General features: G+C 45.0%; 5 protein-coding genes across 6 annotated transcripts; 3 read left to right on the top strand and 2 right to left on the bottom strand.

The window, feature by feature from the left end:
* Positions 1–338: 338 nt before the first annotated feature.
* Positions 339–1,778, top strand: cato (cousin of atonal). Its single transcript, XM_064686950.1, has one exon. It carries the CDS (start codon positions 888–890, stop codon positions 1,713–1,715), a length of 828 nt encoding a protein of 275 aa, XP_064543020.1. The 5' UTR covers positions 339–887; the 3' UTR covers positions 1,716–1,778.
* A 667-nt stretch (positions 1,779–2,445) lies between these two features.
* Positions 2,446–8,109, bottom strand: LOC135432164 (uncharacterized). Of its 2 annotated transcripts, XM_064687685.1 has the most exons (4): positions 7,586–8,109; positions 4,610–7,520; positions 3,137–4,544; positions 2,446–3,084 (listed from the first exon to the last, which is right to left on the bottom strand). In XM_064687685.1, exons 2-4 carry the CDS (start codon positions 4,766–4,768, stop codon positions 2,531–2,533), a joined length of 2,121 nt encoding a protein of 706 aa, XP_064543755.1. In that variant the 5' UTR covers positions 4,769–7,520; positions 7,586–8,109; the 3' UTR covers positions 2,446–2,530. The 2 variants fall into 2 exon arrangements, with proteins under 2 accessions (XP_064543755.1, XP_064543754.1); XM_064687684.1 differs by having other exon boundaries at positions 3,137–7,520.
* Positions 8,110–8,390: 281 nt separating this feature from the next.
* Khc (kinesin heavy chain) lies at positions 8,391–14,073 on the top strand. Its single transcript, XM_064687686.1, has 4 exons — positions 8,391–9,137; positions 10,861–11,320; positions 11,383–13,265; positions 13,336–14,073. Exons 1-4 carry the CDS (start codon positions 8,991–8,993, stop codon positions 13,783–13,785), a joined length of 2,940 nt encoding a protein of 979 aa, XP_064543756.1. The 5' UTR covers positions 8,391–8,990; the 3' UTR covers positions 13,786–14,073.
* On the bottom strand, positions 14,065–16,336 carry csul (protein arginine N-methyltransferase 5). The gene is made up of 6 exons (XM_064687687.1): positions 15,914–16,336; positions 15,416–15,860; positions 15,199–15,364; positions 14,968–15,130; positions 14,399–14,910; positions 14,065–14,337 (listed from the first exon to the last, which is right to left on the bottom strand). The coding sequence occupies exons 1-6, from the start codon at positions 16,287–16,289 to the stop codon at positions 14,185–14,187; spliced, it is 1,815 nt and encodes a 604-aa protein (XP_064543757.1). The 5' UTR covers positions 16,290–16,336; the 3' UTR covers positions 14,065–14,184.
* A 108-nt stretch (positions 16,337–16,444) lies between these two features.
* On the top strand, positions 16,445–19,056 carry fidipidine. Its single transcript, XM_064687683.1, has 8 exons — positions 16,445–16,615; positions 16,677–16,885; positions 16,945–17,074; positions 17,155–17,292; positions 17,358–17,516; positions 17,574–17,932; positions 17,986–18,099; positions 18,154–19,056. The coding sequence occupies exons 1-8, from the start codon at positions 16,532–16,534 to the stop codon at positions 18,728–18,730; spliced, it is 1,770 nt and encodes a 589-aa protein (XP_064543753.1). The 5' UTR covers positions 16,445–16,531; the 3' UTR covers positions 18,731–19,056.
* Positions 19,057–19,242: the final 186 nt, after the last annotated feature.

The raw sequence follows: 19,242 nt of genomic DNA, 5'->3' as shown, positions 1-19,242 counted from the left end.
AAGGTAAGCTGCAAACCCAATAAAATTATTCGGTTAACAGTTGGAACCAATTTTCGCCTTAGTTCGTTAACCCGGCTTTCCAATAATAAGCCCAGGTTTTTCTCAATTTATATACCATTTTTAACATAAATTTTCAAGTTGTATAAAATTCATATCTATATGTTTTTATCTATGTTTAAATTTCTTCTAACAGCTAGAAGTATTCATCTCTAATTATTTGAATTTGATTATTGAGATTTGTAAGTTTCGGTTTGTTTTCATGCTGATCCAAGTAACAGTTGCCCTTGGACTCAACCATTACTTGAGACTAGCACAACAATTGTCGCGTGCCAAGCAGTTCAAACAGTTCGACAAAGGTAGCCCAAAGGTAGTCCAAAGGACATTTATTGCCACACCACTCGACTCGACACGAGCGACAGCGACAGCGCCAGAGCTGAGCTCGAACCAGAGTTAGCCTGAGTGGCCATATGGTGCCGGTTGCTGGAGTGCGGCTCGGTGCAACATATGGTCAGTAGACGGGAGGCACTAAGAAATTCAACAGCGAGTTAATTGATGTGCCAGTCAGTAGCCGGTAGCTCATCCTCGCTCTCACCCTCACCCTCGCTCTCGCTCTCGCTGAGCCTTCTCGCTTGCTCGTTGCTGTTGTGTGCTGTTGAGCGTGAAAGTCACAAATTATAGAAAAGGAGATCACATGCCATGATAGCGGCAATTTGGCAAGCTATGACGCGTGCCAGAGCCAAGGCGAGAGCGGCGCAGCATGAATGAGACAAAGGTCAAAGTAGTAGGCGGGAGCGAGTGAGCGAGTCAGAGAGAGCGAGAGGAAGAGCGCATCTAACCCCTAACTGGCGAGCAGCAGAGCTGCGCCGCCCCTGTTGACGATCCTTGATATGGTAATGATGAAGATCCTGGCCGAGGGGCAAGGGGTCATTTGCGGGCCACATTCATACAAACTTGGTCAGCGCGGCGGTAATAATATTTGTGCAACTAGACCCCGTGGCCCGAAGGGTGGCTTTGCGGCCAACTGCAGCATAATCATTTTGTCTGTGGCCAGCGCGTGCCGCTCGCGCGTCAGTTGCAGTTGCGGCACAACATTCGAGCCGTGCAGAGCTGAACACGCGAGAGCCATGAGCCGCTACTACTCATCGGAGGAGGACAACAGCTCACAGTATCTGGGCAGTCCCAACTACAATCTAACGCTGATGTCCAGCGCTTCAGCGCCGCAGCAGTACAGCCAGTTGGCGTACCTGTCGCCCGACTGGCAATTTTTGGATGCCACTGGCGGCGCCTTGGAGCAGCAGCAGCACCCGATTGCCAGCTATGACGAAGCACACACCATGCAGATGCACCATGCCCTGCCAGAGGCCGAGAGCCTGCAGACGCTGAAGAAGCGCAAGCTGGGCCCGCGCAGATTGAGCGTACAGTCCACGCCCAGCTCGCTGGTGCTGAGTCCCACGGTGCAGAAGCGAAGACGGCAGGCGGCCAATGCGCGCGAGCGGAAGCGCATGAATGGCCTGAACGAGGCATTCGATAGGCTGCGCGAGGTGGTGCCAGCTCCCTCCATTGACCAGAAGCTGTCCAAGTTCGAGACGCTGCAAATGGCCCAATCCTACATATTAGCGCTGTGCGATTTACTGGACAACAATGGCGAAGACGTGGATGCCGCCGCCTATACGATCTTTGGCGGCAGCGAAAGCAGTTTTGAGCTGGGATCCTAAATGATCAAAATATGATTATTAAATAATATATAAAAAGCGTTATTTGGTTAAAATTGAATCTAAGATTTAAGGTTTGTGATTTTCTCTAACTGTAGCATTATAATAAAAGATATTGCATTAAATTAAGGAAATAATTTAAATTGAAATTTACTGAAGGGCAGGAAATAAGAAATCAACATGTTTAATTAATAGTGAAATGTTGCTGTGGGATTGGGATTTCTGAATAAACAAACAAGTTTCCGATCGAAAAACATGTTTTTGCATGGATCCAAAATTCATGTTTTAATCTCGATAGCTTTAAAACTGCGGGACTAAAGTTTACTTGGAGTGCAGACTATACCGATCCTGATGCTGATATTGATCAAAAGCTAATATGTATTGTGGGCTCGGATATATCTTCTTTAGTTCGTTTCGTGACAAAGTTAAAAGTCGATCAAAGTTGACTCATCGTTAAATCAGAAGCTTTCTGTGCATCATAAAAATCAATTAGCTGGGCTACGCTTCAATAGTTCCGGACACTGCTCATAAATTAATTACTAAAAACTTCATTGATGGGAAAACAATAAGTTCGGCAAACCCCTAACGAAACGGCCGTACAGAGCGGTATTTATAGCAATACCGGACTGTTATCCTCATATTGCACTGAAGCGTAACGCCCCTTGAGGTAACCAGGGTGCTTTTTATCAAAAGTACTTTGGCATCCTTCCCTACAATAAAATGCAGTTGAGTCTTTAGTTGGTGAATGACATTTTATGGTGCTATGGATGATGTGTGAAGAAACTAGAGCTATGGTTAGATTGGTTTGGCTTAGGTTGTCAGTGACTAGGTGATCGTTTCGGCATGGGCCGCATTGATTTCGAGTATCTCTCAACCGGCCAATGCTCTCTCTCGTAATTCTCTACTTCAAAATCCTTCATGCTGAGAGAGTTCTTCGACGGACGAAAGTTAGGCACCGGAGGATGCAATACAATTATGTCTCGTTTCGAAGCATCGAAATTCAATTTAAGAAACGGATTACTTCCTAAGCGTTCCGCAGGTTGTCTAGGATTTCGCCGTTCAGTTAAGTTGTTTCGTATTGGAAAGCATTTCTTGGGCCGTTCTTGAGATTCTGAAATAGAATTAAAATCATCTTCCGCATTCGGCGCGTTTTGTGATATGTGATTGTTCAGTATGCCTATTGTCGTCTCCGCCAAAGTTGGCGGCACCCGGAACGAGCACAATATAGCCAGACCATCGCATGTTTGCGATTTATTTACATGCTTTTTGTACACCTCATAGCCGCCATTCTGATGATTGCTGACTTTAATGTGTATCTCATCCTGCATTTCGTAAACGTACTGGCGTGCTGGGCCGCCGAGGGCCTGGAATTCTAGGTAATGCCACCGATCAGATTGCAAGTATTTAATAATTTATGAACTTACTGTTTAGGCCGTCATCGTCGATTTTGTTCTGACGCTTGCTGAGCGAACGTGGCTTGGCTCCCACCGGTGACTGAGTCCGTTGTTTCAACTGTTCGTGTTTTGTCGCAGGACCTACAGGACTTGCAGCCTTGGCGTTTTTGACATTTTTATTGAATACAGGTGGCTTGCATGAGCAGATTTTCCCTATTTTTTTGGCTCCTTTTGCGACCCTGGACTTAACTGGCGGAGCACTTTCAGGTTCATTAAAGATTGCATTTTTTTCTTCTTTCGCCTTTTTCTCTATAAGCTTGGCTGTTTCCAAGGAATCTTGAGAGCAATTGCATTTCTTTCGTCTGGCTCTATCAGTCAAGGTCATGTCAATGTCCGTCTCAACGGCCGCCTCGCAAAGACAAGGAGCCCTTATAGGTGGCTCTGGCTTTGGCTCTTCCTTGGCGGGCTCGAATTTCTCCGCATCATCTTCGCTTGTTGGGCACTCACAATCAAGCATTACCTCATCAGGTTTCAAGTCTTCCTGATCGGTAAGGGGCTCTTTAGGACTACTTTCTGGCTCGTACTTTTCAGGTATAACTTCTGGTTCGTACTTTTCAGGTATAATTTCTGGCTCGTACTTTTCAGGTATAATTTCTGGCTCGTACTGTTGAGGTATAATTTCTGGCTCGTACTTTTCAGGTATAACTTCTGGTTGGTACTTTTCTGGTATAACTTCTGGCTCGTACTTTTCTGGTGGATACTCTATTTCTCGAATAACCGGAGCTGGCTGATATTCTGGCTCTATATTGCCTTTATAAGGAGCTATCCGATTTTCTGGACAGTAGCAGTCAGGTTCACCTTTATAGGGTTTCTCCTTATAAGGAGGTATCGGATTTTCTGGGCAGGGGCAGTCTTGATAATCTTTATAGGGTTCCTTCTTATAAGGAGTTATCTGATTTGCTGGCTCCTTCTTGCGATTTGCTGGGCAGAAGCAGTCTAGATTACATTTAAAGGGTTCCCTTTTGAGATTTGCTGGACAGGAGCAGTCTGGATCATATTTATAGGGTTCCTTCTTACGATTTGCTGGACAGGAGCAGTTTAGGTCACAATTAAAGGTTTGTTTCTTGCGGTTATATTGATTTGGCAGATTGGCTGCACATAGACAGGGATCATAGTGCTCTTGTTGATTTGCAGGTTCATTATTCTTATCGGTGTTAAAATCAGCGTCCGTCCTTCCGTAGTTCTCCTGATAGGTCTGATCCTTATGGCGGTTATACTCTTGTCTTTCTTGGTAGCTATCATGATGCGCCTGGTTTCCTAGACAGATACAGTCTTCAATATTTTTATCCTCTCTACTTCCACGGGCATCCTGGATGTTCTGGTATTTAGGACAAATAGGAACCATATCGAGATCTCTGCCATCGATATTTGTGTTTGTCTGGTAATTTGCAGGACATTCATTGTAATCCTGTTCAGATTGGTATTTTGATATAGGATCCTTACCACGATTATACTCATCGTCTTGTCTGGTCTGGTATTTATCTGGTACATATTCCGTATCGCGCTTGTAACTTTGCCTTCCTCCATAGTTTCCCTGTGGACATTCACAGTCCATACCGTGGTTAAGATTGTCGGTTGGGTTTTCGTAATCTTCCTGACCATTCTGATCTTTTAAAGACAAACGGTCCTTTTCACTATTATATTCATCGTCCGTAGTCCTTTCTCCGTAGTCCTCCTTGTCGATTTCGTAATTTGCGGGATATTCATTGCTTTTTTGACTGTTGCGTGTACTTCTAACCAATGCGCACGTTGCGTAACAACTACCTTTACAAAGATTATTAGGACCGTACCGATCATAGTCCTGTTCTCTTTCTTGTTTTTCGAGGCTTTGCCGATTTGATCTATATTTGGAACTGTTTGGCGAAATATACCCTTCATCGCCCCGTTGAGATTGCCTTTGCGGAGGCTCCACCGGATCAGTCTCGGGATAATAGTCCTGACTAGCATGCCTAGATCTTTCTCCTTTATCGCGGCTTTGCCGATTTGATCTATTTTTAGAACCATCTGGCGAAGTGTACCCTTCATCGCCCCGTTGAGATTGTCTTCGCGGAGACACTACCGGATCAGTCTCTGGATAATAGTCCTGACTATTATGCCTTGATCTTTCTATTTTATCGCGGCTCTGCCGATTTGATCTATTTTTAGAATCATCGATCGGTTGAGATTGTCTTCGCGGAGACTCCATCGGATTAGCCTCGGGATAATAGTCCTGACTAGCATGCCTAGATCTTTCTCCTTTGTCACGGCTTTGCCGATTTGATCTATTTTTAGAACCATCTGGCGAAGTGTACCCTTCATCGCCCCGTTGAGATTGCCTTTGCGGAGGCTCCACCGGATTAGCCTCGGCATAATAGTCCTGACTAGCATGCCTAGATCTCTCTCCTTTATCGCGGCTTTGTCGATTTGATCTATTTTTAGAACCATCTGGCGAAGTGTACCCTTCTTCGGCCCGTTGAGATTGCCTTCGCGGAGACTTCATCGGATCAGGCCCGGGATAATAGTCCGGATTATCATTCATAGATCTCTCTTGTTTTTCGATGCTCTGACGATTTGATCTATTTTTAGAACCATCTGGCGAAGTGTACCCTTCATCGCCCCGTTGAGGTTGCCTTTGCGGAGGCTCCACCGGATCAGTCTCGGGATAATAGTCCTGACTAGCATGCCTAGATCTCTCTCCTTTATCGCGGCTTTGCCGATTTGATCTATTTTTAGAACTATCTGGCGAAGTGTACCCTTCATCGCCCCGTTGAGATTGCCTTTGCGAAGGCTCCACCGGATCAGTCTCGGGATAATAGTCCTGACTAGCATGCCTAGATCTCTCTCCTTTATCGCGGCTTTGCCGATTTGATCTACTTTTACAACCATCTGGCGAAGTGTACCCTTCATTGCCCCGTTGAGATTGCCTTCGCGGAGACTGTACCGGATCAGTCTCGGGATAAAAGTCCTGATCGGGTTTACTCCTTGACATTCTTCTTGATTGCAATCTTGATTGTTTTCCCGGGATGTCTTCATTTTGTTGGCCAGACGCCGACGAAACTCTTTCATCTTCACCACTTCGGCGCATCTTCCTTTCTGGACCATCTACAAATTCTTCCTCATTACTTCGGCGCGTTGGTCTTTCGGGGCTCCCTCTAAAGTCATCACTTCTTTGCCGATTTCTGTTTTCTGGGCCCTCGTCGTCATATTCGTCCATTTTTTCCTGTCTTCCCGAAGGGCACATTATCATGTTTTCCTTGGGCGATTTATTAAATCTACTTCTGTTATTTGTACAGACCATCCTTTTGAGAGGCCGTGCTTGTTCGAACGATGGTCGATTGGACACCGCTCTAGACCCAGCTACAGATGCAACCCTTGAAGTTCGCTTTGATTCAAGTCTAGACGATGCGATTGGTATATCCCTAATAAGATCACGATCGTTTTCCTTTCGAGGGAGTGATGGTGGCACATACATTTCAGATTCTGGCTCTGGCTCTGATAGTATTGGCTCCGGGTCCGGTTTCGGAGTGGGTTCATTGTATTCAGGTTGCTCATTTGGAAAGGCATTTGGGCAACATGTGCAAACTCCATCCCCTTGATAAGTTGGCTGTACGCTCAATTGCTGAACAAATGGAAATGTGACGGAGCCGTTAAAGCTGGTACTTCCTGTATATTTGTAGTTTTGATTCTTAGCGTCCTCGCTTGATTTGCGACCAACATCTCGTGAGCTTCTACCACTGCGATAGTCACTCTCCCTGCCATCACTCATCCTATGGTGCAGTTTTTGGCTTCCAGAATCATTATTTCTCTGCCAGTCCTCCGTATCGATATATGAATCAGGGCCATGTGAATGCCTTGCCTTGCTTCTGTATCTTGCGGTCAAAATCTTTTTTTTGGGTGGAACTCGAGCTCTGGCCCTATAAGATTCACCATATATAAAATCTTCATCATACGTACTCGTAGTAGCACCCATTTCTGGCCTATATATAGCTGGACTTTGATTATGGCTACGTCTCTCAATTCCGCTGCTGACACTATAGTTGCTGTTACGCGACTTCCACTGGCTCCCAACATAATTGTCATCTTCATGGTCGTTATAAGAATTTGATGTGGTGAGCCATCGATCGTTACCAGAAACTACTCGAATTGGAAGCTGATTATCTCGTACATCAAGTGGAGGCAAAGGCAGTTGCATAAATTGCTCTCTGTCTGAGGAGACAACCGAATGCAGCACAGAGCTTGTAATGCCATCTTCATTCGATGCGGAAGTGATCTGAAAATCAACTTGTTCGCTGCGGATACTGTTCTCGCTGCTGCTCAGCAGAAATGCATCCTCAACGAGGCAGTTGATTTGGTCGCTGGTGACCTGAGTCTTTGTCTGTAATGCAGATATATTATAATTTTGTTAATCTTCTTGGGATTTTATGCAATGATATCACATACCTCAATGGCTTTAACAGTGACACTGTGCTCCATCGCTTCTTTCAAAAACTCCAGATCTGCAAAGTACGATTGTCGAGGGACATAGTGGTATCCTCCCAGTTTGCTGCGTTTAATGGCTAATAGTTCTGTGGCATAGTAATAACGAAGCGATAAAATCTGCAATTTGATCTGCTCCACGGTTAGCTTGTCCTTAAAAAATTGTGATATGCGTAACCAGGCTCTCTCCTTCAACGCCAAATTCTTAAATCCCGATGATTTTGGATTCCAAAGACAATCATTGGCGCGATAAAGACGAATAAGTTTGTATGTGCCATTCACGTCGCTTTTACGCTTTCGGTTGGATCCCATTTTTTTGACAATTAAGAACTTCGTAAACTAACCAACCTTTACCAGCAATCTACCATAACATAGTGCCTTCTTAGGCTATGGTAACTGGTCTATTACGTATTGTACAATTTCAAATTAATTTTGTATGCTAAATGTAAAATGTTAACGCTTCAAAAACAAATAAATGTATGTGGAAAATAAACGAAAGTTTGGCAATTAATTCAAAATCGAGTGCTGGAAAAGTTCTGAAAACCAACCGATAACGATACTTGCCGAAATACATTCACTTAACGAAACAGCTTAAACAAAAAGCTTGAACATTTCTAACTTATTTAGATAACTACTTAATTATGCAGCCAGCGTTTATATACGAATTATAAATAGTGCTCCCAAAACAACCAGAAATAGGTACATATATCGAGCACTGTCAACACTTTTGCAGCTAGGCTGTGCAATCTATCGAACAAATATCGGTCCGCCGCCACAATCTATCGACCATCTATCCTACAAATAATTTTTTATTCAACGTGATATTGAACCTAAAAAATACAATTTAAGTGGAACAAATTTAAAGGCACAACGCATGAGAGTGCATTTAACAGGCTGCAAAACATTCCGGGCCAATAAACAAGCGAACTTAATTAAAATACAGGCCATTGCAGTAACAGTAGCAGTAGCAATAACAACAACATTTGCATCCGATTGATTGTGATTGTGACTGGTGTCTGGTATAACCACAAAAATTTTCTCTGCATTTCGAGCCCCAATTTTGCTGGGAGAACGGGCACTTCGAAAAACCGAAGAGCGGCGGGACGGTACAACAAATTCACAATCAGTGCTTGGTGGCTTCGTCATCGTCGTTTTATTTGTTCGAATGTTAATTTTTGTAATTACATCGAATTTTAACACTGAACATCAAAGTTGAAGTACCACCAACTATAATATAAGATTGCGACAATTGTATGCGAGATTAAGCTCCAAGTAAAATAAACTTGGCTGAATAAGCATAAGCTGCTGTTAATATTGCAACAACAACAAGAATTGTACAAAAGTGTGTGGGTGACGGAACTGCATTAAAATGTCTGCGGAACGCGAAATACCCGCTGAGGACAGTATCAAAGTCGTATGTCGTTTTCGGCCGCTCAACGACAGCGAGGAAAGGGCCGGCTCAAAGTTTGTTGTCAAGTTTCCAAATAATGCGGAGGAGAACTGCATATCCATAGCGGTAATTAAACAAAATATAACCAATCAGATTAAACGATACACACACACACGCATACATAAGCATACATATGCACACATATTTCTGCGTGCCGTTGCGGTTCTGTGGCGGTGACGTCATGCCGAACATTGTCTAACATTAGCGCAGTACATTAGCCTTTCCTTACCGCCACAATTACACAAACACACACGCATATATGTAGTACAACTGAGTGAAAGAGAGTAGCAATTATATACATACATATGTACATACGCTTGTGTGTATTATAACTAATTAGCGATCCAATTTTTGCGCGTGCTTGTGCAATTTTGGATTTTGTTGCCAAATAACTCTAACATTGTTACTACAATCGCCACATTGAGGCAAAAACAGAAGTCGTTCAATTGATTTTTCGCGCATAGTGGCAACCTGGCCTATGTGTCTGTGTGTGTGTGTAACCAGAGCCACCCACTCGTGTTTGCCGGGCATGTTTTTTTATATTTGCATTGCTATTTGACTTGATATGGCAATATATGCACATTCTACCTGACTACCAATACGCCCAACTTCAGCTTCACCTCTACCAACATAGACCTAGGTATGTACTCTATGTGTGTGCGTGTATGTTCAGTAAGCTTTGGCCCCAAAACAAACCATCGCCCTCAAATGTTGCTGCTTGCCACCAGCTGCTGCCCGTTAAATGAGTCATGCACGCAAGCCCAGAAAAAACTGTAAATAATAATGTAGCAACAACAACATGAATATGCATGTTTTCGTTAAAGACATTTGGATTTTACTGAATATTATTAATGGCCCAAAAGTTCATCTGTCTTCCACTGTGTCCGCCATGATAAAGTTAGTTGCACACATTATACATATATCTAAATGTTAATAAGTATATATGTATATGTATATGTGTGTATACCCTTGCTAAGCGAAGCGGCATAAGCTGCATGTCGAATATTCTCACCACAACTTTACTCTTTTATTGTAAATACAATTGTTAGTCATTGATCGAGCTTGTTACATGTGCTGTTAATATTGTCAACTCTTCAAATGCCTACAACAAAGTTAACATTTTATAGCTATTGTTTATTACTCCGCATTTCTCGGTATATATTTGTTTAGACATTGACTAAGTGGAATCGGGTTACATGCGAAAGTTGGGTGGATTTAAAATGGAATTGCAGTTCTTAATTAACAGCTGTGAAAAACTGGCTAACTAAAAGCCAGCAAGGAATGCTGGAAATATAAAGCATTGTAAATATAGATAGAAAGCTAGCTACAGAAGTTTTAGTTTAAAGTTACTCTTAAAATCTCGATAACCATTAGGATTGTGTGACTGCTGCTCTCTCTCTCTCTCTCTCTCTCTGAGCTCTTTGGTGGAAGACACTTTTGATAGTTGTTTGCAGGGTATATTTCAGTCGTTTACCTCCGGCGCAATCTTTACCTATTATTCATATCTGCTCATACTGCTGCTCTCTTTTAGCTCTTTCTTTTACTACTGCTCGTTATTCATTAATTTCAAGTTCCACTCATTTGTTGTGCTTCTGCCTCTTGATGCCTGTGCTCATCTTATAATTACGAGCCGTTTCGCGGTGATGCGTTGAAAATTATTTGAAAGCTGTTTTGTGGATAGAAAGGGGATTGGGGTTGCTGACATAGACACATGTTGTGGCCGGCATGAAGACACAAGACACGAAAAATATTTTCACTTAACTACAAAATTAGTGGTTGTTTATTTTAGGGCAAGGTATATCTGTTCGACAAAGTCTTTAAGCCGAATGCGTCGCAGGAGAAGGTGTACAATGAGGCGGCCAAATCGATTGTCACGGACGTGCTGGCTGGCTACAATGGAACGATATTCGCCTACGGTCAGACATCCTCCGGTAAGACGCACACAATGGAGGGCGTCATTGGGGATTCGGTGAAGCAGGGTATAATTCCGCGCATTGTGAACGACATTTTCAATCACATTTACGCGATGGAAGAGAATCTGGAGTTTCACATTAAGGTTTCGTACTATGAAATCTATATGGACAAGATCAGAGATTTGCTCGATGTATCCAAGGTGAATTTGAGTGTGCACGAGGATAAGAATCGTGTACCCTATGTCAAGGGTGCCACGGAGCGTTTTGTCTCCTCGCCCGAGGATGTCTTTGAGGTGATCGAGGAGGGCAAATCCAATCGTCACATTGCCGTGACAAGTAAGTAGAGATAATATAAATCGAAAGTAAGAGGTAAATCTAATAAATTTAATCTCTTATAGACATGAATGAACATTCATCGCGTTCCCACTCGGTGTTCCTTATTAATGTAAAGCAGGAGAATCTGGAGAATCAAAAAAAGCTTTCCGGCAAGCTGTATCTGGTGGATTTGGCTGGTTCCGAAAAGGTATCGAAAACAGGTGCTGAGGGCACAGTGCTCGATGAGGCGAAGAACATTAACAAGTCGCTATCGGCGCTGGGCAATGTCATTTCGGCGCTGGCGGATGGCAACAAAACGCACATACCGTATCGTGACTCTAAGCTGACGCGTATCCTGCAAGAGTCGCTCGGTGGCAACGCACGCACAACGATTGTCATCTGCTGCTCGCCGGCCAGCTTTAACGAGTCGGAGACGAAATCTACGCTGGACTTTGGTCGGCGCGCCAAGACAGTGAAGAATGTTGTGTGTGTCAACGAGGAGCTTACCGCCGAGGAGTGGAAGCGTCGCTACGAAAAGGAGAAGGAGAAGAATGCACGGCTCAAGGGCAAGGTGGAGAAGCTGGAGTTGGAGCTGGCGCGTTGGCGTGCCGGTGAAACGGTCAAAGCGGAGGAGCAAATCAACATGGAGGATCTCATGGAAGCCAGCACGCCCAATCTCGAAGTTGAGGCGGCTGCGCAGGCTGCTGGTGCCGCAGCAGCGGCGGCAGCTCAACGCACTGCCATTGCTAACATGTCCGCCTCGGTGGCAGCTGATGAGCGAGCGCGATTGGCCACGGAATGCGAACGCCTCTATCAGCAGCTGGACGATAAGGATGAGGAAATCAATCAGCAGAGCCAGTATGCAGAGCAACTGAAGGAGCAGGTCATGGAGCAGGAAGAGCTTATTGCAAATGCGCGACGTGAATACGAGGCACTGCAATCGGAAATGGCGCGCATTCAACAGGAGAACGAATCGGCCAAGGAGGAGGTCAAGGAGGTGCTGCAGGCTCTCGAGGAGCTGGCTGTCAACTACGACCAGAAGTCGCAGGAGATCGACAACAAGAACAAGGACATTGATGCCCTCAACGAAGAACTGCAACAGAACAAAACTCAATTCAATTCCACCTCGACGGAGCTGCAGCAGCTGAAGGACATGTCCACGCACCAAAAGAAACGAATCACTGAAATGCTAACCAATCTGCTGCGGGATCTGGGCGAGGTTGGCCAGGCCATAGCGCCCGGCGATTCCGCGATCGATCTCAAGATGAGTGCCCTGGCGGGCACCGATGCCGCTAAAGTGGAGGAGGACTTTACTATGGCACGTCTGTATATCAGCAAAATGAAAACGGAGGCAAAGAACATTGCGCAGCGCTGCGCTAACATGGAGACGCAGCAGGTGGATTCCAACAAAAAGATATCCGAGTACGAAAAGGATCTGGGCGAGTATCGTCTGCTTATCTCGCAGCACGAGGCACGGATGAAGTCGCTGCAGGAGTCGATGCGCGAGGCCGAGAACAAGAAGCGTAATTTGGAGGAGCAGATCGATTCGCTGCGCGAAGAGTGCGCCAAACTGAAGGCCGCCGAGCATGTGTCCGCGGTGAATGCCGAGGAGAAGCAGCGCGCCGAGGAGTTGCGTTCCATGTTCGACTCGCAGATGGATGAGCTGCGCGAGGCGCACACTAAACAGGTATCGGAGCTACGCGACGAGATTACCGCCAAGCAGCACGAAATGAATGAGATGAAGGATGTGCATCAGAAGCTGTTGCTGGCGCATCAACAGATGACCGTCGACTACGAGAAGCTTAAGCAGGACGAGGCAGACAAATCAAACAAATTGCAGGACATTATACTAACCAACGAGCGTCGCGAACAGGCGCGAAAGGACCTCAAGGGTCTGGAGGACACAGTCGCCAAGGAGCTGCAAACGTTGCACAATCTGCGCAAACTCTTCGTACAGGATCTGCAGGTAGGAATTCATCCGGTATATCATATTTATGCACGCACTCTAACTTATTTTTATTCCCTGCCGCACGTAGCAACGCATTCGCAAGAATGTGGTGAACGAGGAGAGCGAAGAAGATGGCGGCTCGCTGGCGCAGAAGCAGAAGATCTCCTTCCTGGAGAACAATCTGGACCAGCTGACCAAGGTGCACAAGCAGCTGGTGCGCGACAACGCCGACCTGCGCTGTGAGCTGCCCAAGCTGGAGAAGCGTTTGCGCACAACAATGGAGCGCGTCAAGGCGCTGGAAACGGCGCTCAAAGAGGCCAAGGAGGGTGCGATGCGGGATCGCAAGCGTTATCAGTACGAGGTCGATCGCATCAAGGAGGCGGTGCGACAAAAGCATCTGGGCCGACGAGGACCCCAGGCACAAATTGCCAAGCCCATACGGGCTGGCCAGGGTGCTATTGCAATTCGCGGCGGCGGCGGCAGTGGCGGTGCCGCCGGCGGTGCCACAATGGCTCAGGTCAGCGCTGTTAACTCCTAAATCGCCGCCCAGTTCAGTACAGTTTCAGTTTAGCTCCGCTTTAACCTATTTAACCATAAAATAATTGCCTTCGCTTAAAGAATGTCGTTTTGCGATCATGTGCAGCGCTTTATATATAAATATAAATAATTAAATAAATGAGAGGAAAGTAAAAAAGAGGAAATTATTAACTAAATTTTACAACAACAAGAAACCCCACAGATATTTAAGGACACATAAATAAGTTTAAGCATATTTATAAACTTTTCAAATATAAACTTAAATAAAAGTCGCAGACAATTTATGCTAGACTTCTTCTTTTATGTTGTTTGGTTTTGTTTTCTGTTACAGTTGTGTAATAAAGATATTGTTCCCCCGTTGTAAATTATCCCCCCTGTTGTATATTGCAGTTAGTTCAGTTTATAAACGCATATTGTAGCCCATGCCAGCCACATTGTGGCGCTCGCATTCGGCAGGCTCGCACACTTGCCACTCATACCAGACCTTCTCGGGGTCCACGCAGCGCCAAAACTTGATGGAAATTGTTTCGCCCGCCTTGATGGTGCGCGGTTGCTGCAGAGGTTAGAGATATAATATAGTACACTTAAAACATGGCTTAGCTGCTCGGACATACCGTTGGAAAGAACATGGGGAACCAGGAGAACATGCCCTGCGTATGCGTCAGAGGATTAATGCTTAAGATTATATTCTTATACAGCACAGTATCAAAGTAGCCGCCAATGCCGTGTAGCACACAATCCTTCTGAGCTGTAAAGGACAGCTGCTTGTGACGCGTATTGTCAATAACTTTAGCCCGATTGGGATGCGTAAATTCAAACAGCGCCTGAGGCTGATCAATGTGGTAAATGTTCTTGAGCAGCACCACGTAGCCACAGTTGAACGCAGGCACTGTGGAAGTCAGCTGGCAGACATTATTATGCAGAACAGCTGACATAAGGGGATTAATATACGAAGTCGATTTACAGGGTATGCTAATGCCATTTGGCTTGAGCAGTTTTAAGGCGCCGTCGAGACACTCGGGCGACAGCTCATTGTCGCCAAAGGAGCCGAGCAACTCGGAGACAAGCACGTCCGCTAATTCAGGAGGCGAGAAGTCACGCATGTCCTTGGAGAATATGTGAACATCTACAATGGCAAATTTGATAAGTAGATGATAACACGGTTGTTGAGGTCAATATTCACCTTTTTTTGACCAAAGTGTCTTGACCATGTTGGAAAGTGTACGTATCGCACTGGGATTCTTTTCTATGATATAGACGCGCACTTTGCGTTTAGTAATCTCTGCAGCATTAAATGCGGCACGCGCCAAGGGACCACGTCCGCCGCCCAAGACCATGATGACCGTCTGCGAATGGAAAAAAATATGACACATAGGGAATTCTGTTTTTAGGATATGTTAGTTTCTTGATTTACCAGCTTTCGCTTGGCCTCCTCGTCGCTAACACGATCCAGCAGCACCTGCTGTATGGCCTCCTGGTAAAGCTTATACTTGACGGGATCTGTCTCAAAGATTTCATAGGTGTAGGTATCCAGATTATCACACAGTGGCTGCAGCGGTATCTCCAACATGTTCTCATAGCTTAAATAAATTAATATTAAAGTACAGAAGCATACATGAAAAGCCACTTACTTGTTTAGAGTGTGCGTGTCGCCATGATCGTTGATCAGCTTCTTGACATACTCCGCATACTGGGCTATAGCATTGTCATTGGCATTTGTGGAGACTATAATGTTGGCGCGCACGGAGATAAAGTGGCCTACAATGGCCTGCCACTCCTTGTGCAGAACATAGTAGTTAGAGCGGTTCAGCACAAATAAGCTGGATGGAATAATAATGGCCTCAATGGGCTCGCCAAGCCAACGGCGCACGGTCTCACGGCTGGGTCGATCCGAGTCGCTCAGCTCGAGCACAACCCTCACTTTCCCGTTGTGCTTAACGGCAAAGCGCAGCTCGTTCCACCAGCTCCAGGGATCAACCTGTTGGGCATCTTCAATGTCTTTTTCAGTTGCATCCTTGCGGTGCTCAAAGGTGGCCAGTTCGGGATTAGTAATGGGAACATGTATAAACCAGTTGCCTGAACAACAAAACAATTAATTTATGTGGTTATAATTGACAGCGTGCACAAACCTTTCGTCCTCGTCTTGATTATATCAGCCAAATTGTCATTCTTTGGTCCTCTTAGACGTACCATTATGCTGCCATTATTCTGCAAGTGCTCTGCCCAGGTGATGTCGCGCAGCAGCATGGCTTTCGAATACTCACGTAGCTTGGCATTGGGCGAATCCACATCCACATCGGACACTGCAAAAATCACTTTGGAGTTCCAATCAACGGCATTTAGCACGGTTGCCGGATAGGTTGGATCCGTTTCAAATGGATCCATGGGCAGCATATTTGCATTAATCGATGTGGCGACCACATTGTAGTTATTTGCCTGGGCTTTTTGTATTAATTTAGATATGCTGCTAATGCCTTCCTGGTGTAGACAAACGTAGTAATTCATTTTAATCAAACAAAAAGCGTGTGCCGGCTTCGGTGTGCACACATCCAAAAGAAATGTAAATAAGAAAGGTATCGATATCAACGATATGCCGCCGACTGTTGCGTTGTGCTACAGTGTGTACACACTAATAAATACTTACCGTATGTGATAGTCGTATCGTGTGTGTGGCCATTACATAGCAATGGCCATTTTAGCCTCTTCGGCTTTTATTTATTTATAATAGTATGTAATTATTGTTGTACATGGCTAATCGCGATGTTTTCTCCAAGATCTTGCCCAATGTTAAGTTGGCAACGCGCTATGATGCAGAAGGGCGCGAAATCCAGGTGGGTTCGCTTAAATTGTGTGTGTAAACAAAAGCTATAAAATGAGTTTGCTCTTGTGCAGGTGGAACGCCGTGAGGACACGGATGCTGCTGCCAAGGAGTTGGACACATTTGATATGCTCGTAGCTGCCGGCTACTATCGAGCACGTATCAAGGGCTTATCTGCGTTCGACAAAGTTGTGGGCGGCATGACCTGGTGCATTGAATGCTGCGACTATGATGTGGATGTCGACCTGCTCTTCCATGAGAACTTAACAATAGGCCAAAAGATGTAAAAGCAAGCATATCCTATACGTGAGCATAATGTGAATAATCGAATTCCGTTTTTAGAGCGCTTGTAGAGAAAATTGTCGCGGTTCTGATAGACATGAAATGCCCCCATAGCCTGGAACCGCATCAGGTGCAGGGCCTGGAGTTTCTCGCCATACATCCCGTTATCCAGTGGCTTGTTAAGACCTCAGTAAGTTCGGATAAAGAGTTTCATTTTTACTAGAATGGAACCCGTGCCCATCGCAAATTATCAAATTAATGTACTTGCAGGTTGAAAATCGTGAGGAACGCGGGCAACGCTTGAAGAGATTTGCTATTGGTCAGTTTCACCATGACTATCAGTATAAAAGCGACAAGGATAATCTCACAAAAATACGCTACGCTGCTGTAAACATAAAAGCTATTCAGGTAAGTGAAGTTCTCTCTAACTTACACATAAGCAAAAGGATTTAGATTTTTTTAATCCCTTGCAGGAGCTGTACAGTCCCAAAAGACATTTTGAGCGCCAGGAGGCCAGTGGCGACGATGATGCATTACGCGTGCGTTTAACGTTATTGGAATATGGCGATGCGGGCCCAGCGGCTAAGCAAATCATAGATCAGCAGGTGGGATCAAACACAGAGGAAATTGAGGTGAGCTACCATAGATCATTTATATGTTATAGTTATCATCTTACAATTCAACTGCAGCCTGATCTGGAGAGAAAACTGCAACAACTCACTGTCACAAAGGTGCCCTCACCAGCGCCTCTAAAGCGTATCGACCTGGATCCCGTCGCTCGTAGCGCTCTGCAGCAGCATTATGCTGAATTCAAGCTGGAAATGGAAACGGATGCACAGGAGCTAAAGTCGCAAAATCAACAGAAACGCTTGGAGGCAGCCAAGATAGCGCTGGAGCACAAGATAAAACGTTATGGAAAAGAAAATGAGCAACTGGCAGTGTCTTTTCAGGCGCAAAAACAACAAACCGAACAACAGGAACAAAAGCTACAAACGCTCAACGCAGAGCTGGACTCGTACAAGCAAACGGAGGCGAATGCAGACCCTGCGTAAGTGTTTGTGTAACTGTGGTGCTATCAATCTATACTAATATGGCTTCCAGTTTGTTGGAAAAGGTGCGCGGACTTCTGCAGCAGCACGACGAGCTGAAGAAGAGCGAGGCGGAATTCAAGGAAAGTTGCCGCACGGATCTGGCCAATTTGCAGCAGCAAATCGAGTAAGATGATTTCAGCGCTATTTGACATGATAAATTAACAATATGTACTAATAGCGAACTGGAGGCGTTTAATGCACAAGATGCGGAGGCACAGGCCGCGGCCATAGCGAGCGAGCAGCAGCGTTTGCAGGCGCTGCGTTTGCATCTCGCAAAGCGCAATCGCGGCATTGTAGCCATCGAGCGCAAACTGGACGCAATACCCGATCGCACAGAGCTGGCCCAGTACCAGCGACGCTTCCACGAGCTGTACAACGAGATGAGTGCCAAACATCTAGAAACTAAGCAATATTATACACTCTACAACACACTTAACGACAAGAAACGCTACCTGGAGAAGGAGCTGTCGCTGCTCAACTCCATTTGCGAGGCCTACAACGAGGGCATGCTCAGTCCCCACGGACGCGAGGATTTCATAAAGCAATTTGAGACCATTGTGGACGGTGTGAAGAGTGCCCAGGACAAGGTGCGCCACAAATACAACGAGGAGCGCATGCGGCGGGATGAGCTGAACGAAGAGCTGCTGAGTCTCCTCGAGCTACAGCGTCAGTATGCGGCCGCTGTCAAGCAGCTCACCCGGGAGTGCCATCGTTGCGATCAGCTCCAACAGCATCTCAAGTCAATTAAAAAGTAACCGAACAAAACGCATACGCTATTCCGATTATAATATTGTAAATTTAAATTATGTTTAAACAATGGCGAGGTTTACTCATTAAGTTGCTGCAATTGTTATTTGGAGCATTGAAGTTATATGATATACATATATTATGCAATATTCTCGATTATCCACTGCCACGGTCCAACACCGATGCACGAATTATTCTTGAAAACTGTTTCCATACTCTTGTATTTCCCAAAAGAGCTCTTAGCCGATTTTTAGTGTGTTTTGTAAAAGTTAAAATAATTATAGTGTGCTATTGCTACGATTGCATTTAAGTTAAATCAAAATAATTTGGAAAACAGAATTAAAAACACTTATCCATTTTTCAACCTAATAATTAATAATTACCCGGCTTTGCCCGATTGTAATTTATTGCTTCTTATTACAGGTATCAATATTACGCCCAGCTCTCGCCTGTGAAAAATGTAAGCTTAATTTCTTTCAAGGAATTCTAAAAGACTGGGATCAATGTCACGCGCGGGGCG

The sequence above is a fragment of the Drosophila montana genome, unplaced genomic scaffold (genome assembly GCF_035044405.1).
Source record: "Drosophila montana isolate Dmon_TW-CO22-7 unplaced genomic scaffold, ASM3504440v1 contig_3200_1, whole genome shotgun sequence".
Lineage (NCBI taxonomy): Eukaryota > Metazoa > Arthropoda > Insecta > Diptera > Drosophilidae > Drosophila > Drosophila montana.
The sequence above is the reverse complement of the archived record's forward strand: the minus strand, read 5'-3'. Positions and strand labels throughout refer to the sequence as shown.